Below are 8,814 nucleotides of genomic sequence, written 5' to 3'. Positions count from 1 at the left end.
CAATTGAAAATTTGCCGCATTCACGCAGTCATGATCTATAGTCATTCGATTTAAATCGGGCGGTTGTGATTATATATTGGTATTTTTGAAATTATATAATAAAGTTTTTAATATGTTTGTTTCATCCGTCTAATTAAGATCAGATAGATGGTTAGTGATGACTTTGATTGAATGTTTGCGTGATAAAATTGACTTCAGTGAACCAATTTTCATTTCAAGATTATCCTTATAAAGCCGTGTAAGGATTGTAACATTTTCATGTTTGCGTTTCCATCCTCTGTCTCGCATAATGATTTTAGATCTAAAGTGGATTAATAAGTCTTTCTCGTGCGATCCTCCCCAGGGTTTTAAAATATGGTCGCGGTCGCGTCACAGTCGTGTAATTTTTTTGCAATTTTGGTCGGTATAGGTCTACTGCGGTCGTCGTGGTGTGAATTAACTATAATTTGTTTTTTAATATAAAAAACGGTCATAACGTATTGGTATCGAAACTTGCAGAAACCGTTTTGTCGCGGCCGTTTTCGCGGTCGCGGACCGTTTTCTAAAACCTTATCCTCCCGTCTTTGCCTCGCTCTTGATCTTATTTTGATTTGAGATGTGTCTCTCTGTTGTCCTTCCTGATATACTTTAGCCTTTTTATAAGAGAAGAGTCTATGTTAATCCAGTTCAATTAGTTGCAAAAGGCTTGTCTTGTCCTAAGCTTGCAAGTTAAAATTCAACTTTTTTTTATTCCAAAAGGCTTTGCAGGTGCTTAGATCAATCCTTTTTTCTGTGTGAAGGATTCACCACTTTTTCAAGGATGCTCTTAATCTTCCTATTTGATAATTCAGCTTGGCCACTACATTTGGAATGATAGGGTGTGGCAAACTTGTGCTTTACATCATATTTAGCTAACAACTCCTCAAAATTTGTTAGACAAATGAGTCCTCTCATCAATGATAGGGATGCCAAATCAAATGAAAATGTTTTTATCAAGAAATTAGCGACCACTTTGGCATTATAGGTTGGTTATTCTACACATGAGGCTGAATTGTGGGGTTTGAAAAAATTGTGATAATATTCAGAGTTTAAAAATATTTTAAAACCATTTTAGAAATTAACAGCAAAAAGTAGTGTGAAAAAAAAAAGTTAAGAGAAAAGTCACGAGGAATTTATACGAGTTAAGTCAAGAAGACTTCCTCGTGTCCCCAAGATTTGATTGTAAGAGAGTATCCAATAATTTTTATGAGCTTTAGTAAGTTAAACTCTCAAACTCCCTTATACAAGAAAAAATGAATTTTTAGGTTAACTTTCAACCAAACAACCAATAGTTGAGAAAATCAGTTAGTCTTTCTTCCAAATAGAAACTTTTAGGAAGAAACAGTAAATCTTCCTTCCCAACAACGAATTGAAGCAATTAGTCTTCTTTCCAAACAACAAATTAAAGCGGTTAATCCTCAAGCTAAACCGAGATTTTCTACAGACTTATCTTGAACCAATGGTGAGCTTTTGAATAGGGCTGAACTCACGAACCAAATCGAGGTTTTGACATGGTTGTCCATAAACTACTGAAGTTTTAAACCAGGCTTATCTCAAGTAAAAGTAAGCTTTTGACTGGTCTGTGTTTACGAACCTGTTCTGGATTGTCCATATTCGTCTTGGACCGACCCCTTTGAGATAACTCGCTTCGGGCCAAAGCCTCTTGACCAGATGCACAATTATGTTTCTAGAATCTTCTCTTTACCGTATGACTATCCTATACCTTGCTACATGAAATTTAAACCTCATGTAAATCTAACGGTCCTTCATATTTCACGCTTGAAAGATAGCGAGATCGTTATTTCTCTCCTTTATATATATGAAATGACTCAAACACAATTTGAATACTCGTTATTCTTTCATGTACTGACTTAAGCGTCAGAGTGCTAACCTTGCAGGTAAATCCTCCTCTCCTCCGCATTGGTACTCCAATGCAACTTTCACACCTCTCTATTTCTGGTTCCATAACATAACAATGGTGCCATTTATGAGAAACAACTTCTGATTTCCACGTTTCCTACGACTCTCCATCTCTTTGTTCAGTTTTTCTATGTGAAATTTTCTTCAACCTCTTAAAGGAGATCTAGCAAATCGAGCACGAGACTCAATTGCATTCGATCAATTCGAACTCTACGCTGATTAAAACTCACCGATTATTCACATCTTCATATTTTTATATCTTTGATCTCTTCGATCTTTGGAAATGACTGAATCTATCGATACTCAATCCGCCACTGCATGCGAAGGCGCTCTAGCTGCGTTGATATTAATTGGTTCTAAAATCCAATCGAAACCTAATAGAACCCCACCTTTTTTATCAAACATGAATTGGAGAAGAGGTGAGATAAAGATGATGATTCAATCTTTTCTTCTTCTACTCCAAAAATTCAGCCGAAACCACTAACATGCAAGGAGTTTTCTCAACTTTGATCACACTTCTTTTCTCCTCTCTTGCCCTATTTTAATTCTCTCCCTAGGTGTCCTATAATGTTTCTATAAATAAGACTTGGTCTTTGTAAAAGGTTGTTGATTTTCATTTCTAAAATTGACCATATAGATTCACATCCGGCCAAATAGGATAAAACATCATATTAGCTATAGAGGATTTTATTTATGGACTCATCTTTATATTTTTTAATCTTTAACCTTTTTAAATCTTTCTTCTTTTAGTGTTTAAACTTTCTTATTTCCTTTTTTTGCTGTTGCAAGAATCACACATTCGAAGTGCTTTGAGCATACACTTTGCATTTTCTTAAATATGTAAAATTAAAGTCTACACAGTAAACCTCTGAACTCAGAACCCTTATGCCTTAATCTAAGTCTGAGATTGATCTTTAGACTAATTTGGCCGCTAACATATAAGAAATATGTCATATAAGAAATATGCAACATTGAGGCAAACGATAACCAATATATCAAAAGCGATCTTTCCGTTTTCGACCATTGTACTTGGTATCTAGAGGAACAACATTTCCTGTTCTCCGCTATTCCTTCTTCCTTTTTATCCATACCATTCCCTTTCCGCTCTTTTTATACTTCTGTTTTAACACCTCACCAATCATGTAACTCAGAAGTGATGCTTTTCTCAACAGGATGATATTGTGTATGCATGTATCTCCTAGCTTTCTCAGAACCAGGCTGCCTGAGCCACTTGTCATATAAACCTTTAATAATAGGATTGTCGAATGGTTCCGTTTCCAAAACCTATCATATACAGAAACATAATCATTTCTGGTTTAAGATTATAAACCTCTGAAAAGAGAAAAAAACAACTTGAAAAATTAGCTCATCTACAATAATACTCACATTTTCCATGTAAACTGATTCTAATAACCGATTCAGTTCTTTAGCAGATTGACCTGAAATCGGTTTGATTTGACCTCCCCCGTTTAAGCAACCTGCTTCAATGAACATTGTGAAAAAGATAATATATTGAAAACACTAAAAAAAACCAATGAACGAATGCAACTTCAGAGAGTTGAGAAATATGGTACCTGAAGGGCATGCCATGATTTCCAGGAAATGGTAATCAGATTTCCCTGTTTTCATTTTCGGTATAACTTTTTGCAAGTTCGAGAAACCATAACAGAGAGCAAATTTCAATACTGTTTCTCCATCAACCTGAAAAGACAATGATTTAGAACAGTATCCAAGAAGAGTAATACTCGATAGTCGTACTCGATCATTATTATATATAAAGAAGACTGTAAAAACATGCCTCCAGGGTAACTTCTTGAAAATCTGAATTTTTAATGTTTCTAAAGTTCAAAGGCCCGTCAATATGTCTTCCAAAAAGTGTTTTAGCAGCATATCGGAATATTGTTTCTGCGTAACCTCCAGAACTTCCACGGACCCCATAGAGGTGTCCTTCTTCGTTAATATTGGATAATCTGCAAGCATCTCAGTGCATGAGAACATCGTTGTTTGAATTTGACAATCACGAGAACTTAAGCACAGGAAGCAATTGAAAGTTTCTTACAGTTTATCCAAAGGAGCCTCTTCTAAGCTTTTAAAATCAACTTCTTTTGACTGAAAGATTGAACCCAAACATGACTTAATATACACATCAGCAAGTAAAAGTATAATAAAAATGAAGGTATGCATAAAAATTTCTGACCTGAATCAATTCCAAAATCTCTCCAGTCGTCAATACAGAATCTACCTCCGAAATCATGTTAGCTTCACCTTCACGCCCTTCATCAGAAAGGGATTCTAATCGGAAAATAAAATCGTCCCTAGAAGCTTCCAGCTTTTTATCATAACAAGGCATCACGGTGACATGGTATACTTCTTCTGGCCTGTTGAAACAATCACTCAAGCATATCACTCTAGGAATTGCAGCATGCCAAATCTAACATAGGTTGTAATTAAATGCAAACCTGAGTTCCATATCTTGGCATAGATAGCGCTTTATGATAGTTCCAATTGTTTGTTGGGGACTCTTCACCGATGAAATGTAAGGTAGAAGAACGGATCCATGAGTCTTTTCAGCATAGCAGATCAAACCTGCATATAGATTTTCACGCCAATAAACTACAGGTTAGTATATTTCATAGTCACACAATTCGCAATTCACAAGGTAGTATAATTTCACGCCAATAACCTACATGTCAGCAATTCGCAAAACTACGATAAGTTGAAATTCGATACCTGGACATGCTGATGCAACCATTGGCAGGCTTGACTTAGTCCTCTCATCATCTACCAATCGATTTTGTTTATACCTTGCGATGAATTCCACACAAGATTCAACCAGGGTCAAGTCTCTACTGCAACTTGTATCAAAAACAGCCCTCACGCCCAAGGATTTGAAAAATGTTGTCAGCTTTTTGAAAACCTGACATCCGTCCCAAATTTGTTTCAACGAAGAAGCATATAAGAAAAAGTGCAAAAGAAATTTATGAGGGAGTAAGAGCAAAAAGTGTAACCTGAAGAGGAGAAATGTGAAAATGAGCTGCAATAGAAGCCCTTGATTGTGGAGAAACAGACACAATCACTGTCTTTCCTTGATTAATATTTGACAGAAACTCATCCAAACCTTGCTTATTCAGCAATACTGTCTCCGCTGATGTCACACATCCACTGCATTACAAAACAAACTTAGAAACTTTGGTTTTTATATTATCAACTATATCATAGACTAATTTTTTTTTAAACTCGGTTTCCAACCGAAGCCCTACTAATCCCGAAGACCTACTAATCCAGGACTAATCCGACCGTCCACTAGCAGGGGTCTAATTTATGTCAGAACAAAGCTCTATATGGATTGTCTCCACCCAAACAACGGAAAAAAATAACTAACTCGACGGAAGAATAATAAAATAAAAGTGGAGGGGAGTAACCTGCAAGCCAAACAATCCTTGATCGAAACTTTAACAGGTTCTGACTTGACTTGTCTGTCAGCAACGGTTACCTTCAATTAACAAACAAGTTTGGCTGAGATTCACACAAGCATATGGAGTAAAGTAAATTGAATTTGTTAAGTAACTATATAGAAACACCTCGACTTTATGGGGCTTTTTGGACTTTTCCTTGAGGGAGACTATGCATGCCTGTGAAGGCGCAATGAAATCATTGACGTCTGCTATTCGAATTGCCGTAGAGAATTTCTCAGACATCTCTGAAAAGTGATAAACAATCTCTTTACATGATTTAACAATTAACAACCCTGTAGAATTGGTTAACCAAATCATATCAAAAACAAATTGTTACCTAAAAAATGACAGGCAGAAGGGAGATGATGGAAGACGCGGGAATCCTTCGTAGAGTGGGAGAGGATATATTAACGACTTTTGAGGATTAACGACTTTTGAGAGACGGGAAGGAATAGAGAATATCTTTGGAGAATCAGAGAGGGGTCGGCGTTGGCGCGGTGATCAGAGACGAAGAGGAGAGAAGTCCGTTAGGGTTTACGTGGGTTTCAGTAAATACTATTTATATGCATGGTTTTGTTGGATAGAATTATTGCACCAAACTTAACTTCTTAGTTCTCATCAAATACGAATACAAATTGAATATCGCACTGTTTTATGTCTAACAAAACCCTAACAGGTTTTTTTATATATTTGACTCGACAGCATGCTCAAATAAAAGGATGAAGGCTGCAATGATAGATGGAAACCTGTTTCTGGACAACTTAAGTCAGAATTCTGTAGTGTTATACTCTTTTAGACAAAGCATCGCGAGTTGGTATTCTCACTAGCTAGCATCATTTTCCACCCCAACAGATGTACGTTCGATGGTACTTTGGCTTTCCATAGCCGCTTCCTCACTTTGTTTCCTTGCTCTTGTTTAAGTTACCACCCTCAAGAATAAGAGAGTTATTTATATAGTATGCTATGCTACCAAAGGTTACATGCAAAGTTAGTCTTTCCAGAGAATTAGTGTATTTAGAAAGAAAACAAATCATAAGCGTACATAGGAAACCAGAGAAAACATAAAGAGGTTACTAATAATGATTACTCATAGCCAAAGATTGAAGACTATGTAAGTGCAAGAATATACTCATCAATAAGTTTTTTATTCATGGCAAACATCTTCATTGAACAAACATAAGCTACAAGTGAATTGTATAAGAAAAAGCAAGATTTCAGCATTTTTGGACATCTTAGGTCGACTCAACACAAGCCTAGGTCGACCTAGAATACTAAAATCAGCTTGTGGAAGAAATTGGTCCAGTTAGGTCAACCCATTCCGCCCCTAGATCGACGCAAACTGAAGGGAGCAAAAAGACTTCACTTCTGCTCCATTTAGGTCGACTAAACCATCTGCTGAGTCTGTTCCATTTAGGTCGATCCAAGCAATGGAGTAGGTCGACCTATCACCGCAAAACTTACCAAATTTTGTGTCTCCCTTCAGCCAACTCTGCTAGCACCTATATATATCATTTTTAGCTAATTATTGAAGTCAACACCAACAACTGAAAAATACACAAAGTCTTCTCATCTTCTATCTTCTTCTCAACTCCAACACAATTACACACAACAATTCTTGTGGTGAGGGTTTGTGATCAAGATTGATAACGTCCATGGAAAGGAATTGAAGGTTTCCAGTGGGTGAAGATTTGTGGGGTTATTGGTGAATAAAATCTGCAGATTTTGTCCTCCAAGATTGGTGAATATTGGGGGCTTTTGTCAAGAGGCTTCATCAACAATTCAGCTGAGTGTAGAAGTTGAAGAACAAAGGTTCGTTCAATTCACAACACTGCAGAAAGGGAATCAACGACAAGCTCTTGGAAGATATTTGATATGGCTCAAGATCAAGGGGAGGAAGATACAAAGAATCAACATATTCGATTTATCGTTATTGCTCTGTTATCTTCTTTGTATAAACTCTTTTCAATCATAATGAAAGACATCCCAATTTCCGTTTAGAATTGGGGGAAGATATAGTCGTAGCGAGGACGGTCGACGAACTGCCTGAACAAATATCATGTTCGTTATCGTTTTTATCTTTTCAATTACGTTGTGCTTATTTCTGGTTATAATCGCAAATTGATTAACGAATCAACGTGTTAAACTTGTGTGATAAAATCCTGCAAACACATCACAAGTCATCACACATTGATTCATAATTCAATTTGATTATTATACACCACGTGTTTCATATTTTGCTTCTTTCATTAATCAAAGTCATTGGAAACTAGCTTATCCAAGTTAAACATTTAAACGATTTATCGTAGCATAACTTGTTGATTCTCTAATAGTATTTCCATCTTCACATCATAATCAGTTTGTGGTTTAAAATATATTTGATCCTCCCCGTAGCGGTTCGGAATAGATGCGAGTCGATCCCTAAACGCTTTCGCCATATTTTTAAGAAAAATCCGAATAAATTCTGAAGTATCTATTCACCCCCTCTAGATACGTTAGTCAAGCGTCTAACAGACTTTGTAATGACCTTGGAAGTAAAGCAACATAAGTGTAACGATTTTTCTCTCCAAGTCTTGTCCCTATGACACACATACACAATAGATTTTGATAAATTATACCAAAATTTTGTTGTTCTAATGGTCAGGTCGGCCCTACTCATTTAGAGGCTTAAAGCAAATTTTAAAATGAGTCCTTTAAAATGTATTTTTGAATAATAATTTTGTAGTTGTTAAGAGTTGAAATCAAGACCAAAAGAAAAAGAGGCCTTAATATTAGCAACTCAATTATAATTGTATACGCGACTAATGTGTCATTATATATATATTTTTATAATTAAATAAAAAAAAATTGAGGCATTTTTTAAGCGCAAATTTTTTAGGCTTAAATCCCTGAGATTGGTTGCTTGGCCCTTGGCTGGCTCTCTTAATGGAGGTGTTGGCAATATGTTTACACGAATGAGTCGGTGTTTTGATCCAACATAAAGCCAACCATACTATTCCCCCTCCTTTCCTTTCTTGGTCTTTCTCGACTTAGCGAACGAAAACCACTTCAAGAAACTTTCTTTAAAAGAAGCCGCTTTGAGAATGATTATGATTTGTTTTTTAAAAAATCATAAAAAATAATTTAGGACTATGAATCCTATCATAGACATACTCATGGAGGTTCTAAGTTTAGTTAATTATGAGAAGTTCACTTGTAAAAATAAATAGAAAATGTCAATAATGTCTACTTTGGTCAGCGTATTACCTTGTTCTAAAATAATGCACTTCCTATTTAAAATTGAGACTTTTCTTAATCAAGTCTGAGACACTTTCATAGCCTCAGACACTTTCATAGCCTCAGGTTTGACTGTTCAGATTTTCTAGTTCAAACAACAATCTTACTTTTTCAGTATATGATCGATGCCTAAAAACATTTCCACTTT

The 8,814-nt window shown here is 35.9% G+C and overlaps 1 protein-coding gene across 1 annotated transcript; it reads right to left on the bottom strand.

Moving 5' to 3' along the window:
- Window positions 1–3,016: 3,016 nt before the first annotated feature.
- Window positions 3,017–5,989, bottom strand: LOC131606257 (protein NAR1-like). The gene is made up of 12 exons (XM_058878511.1): window positions 5,731–5,989; window positions 5,520–5,638; window positions 5,361–5,431; window positions 4,947–5,100; window positions 4,669–4,855; window positions 4,398–4,524; window positions 4,136–4,316; window positions 3,998–4,047; window positions 3,737–3,908; window positions 3,513–3,639; window positions 3,325–3,416; window positions 3,017–3,222 (listed from the first exon to the last, which is right to left on the bottom strand). Exons 2-12 carry the CDS (start codon window positions 5,634–5,636, stop codon window positions 3,070–3,072), a joined length of 1,431 nt encoding a protein of 476 aa, XP_058734494.1. The 5' UTR covers window positions 5,637–5,638; window positions 5,731–5,989; the 3' UTR covers window positions 3,017–3,069.
- Window positions 5,990–8,814: the final 2,825 nt, after the last annotated feature.

This window comes from Vicia villosa, linkage group LG5 (assembly GCF_029867415.1).
Source record: "Vicia villosa cultivar HV-30 ecotype Madison, WI linkage group LG5, Vvil1.0, whole genome shotgun sequence".
Lineage (NCBI taxonomy): Eukaryota > Viridiplantae > Streptophyta > Magnoliopsida > Fabales > Fabaceae > Vicia > Vicia villosa.
This window is presented reverse-complemented; position numbering and strand designations above follow the sequence as displayed.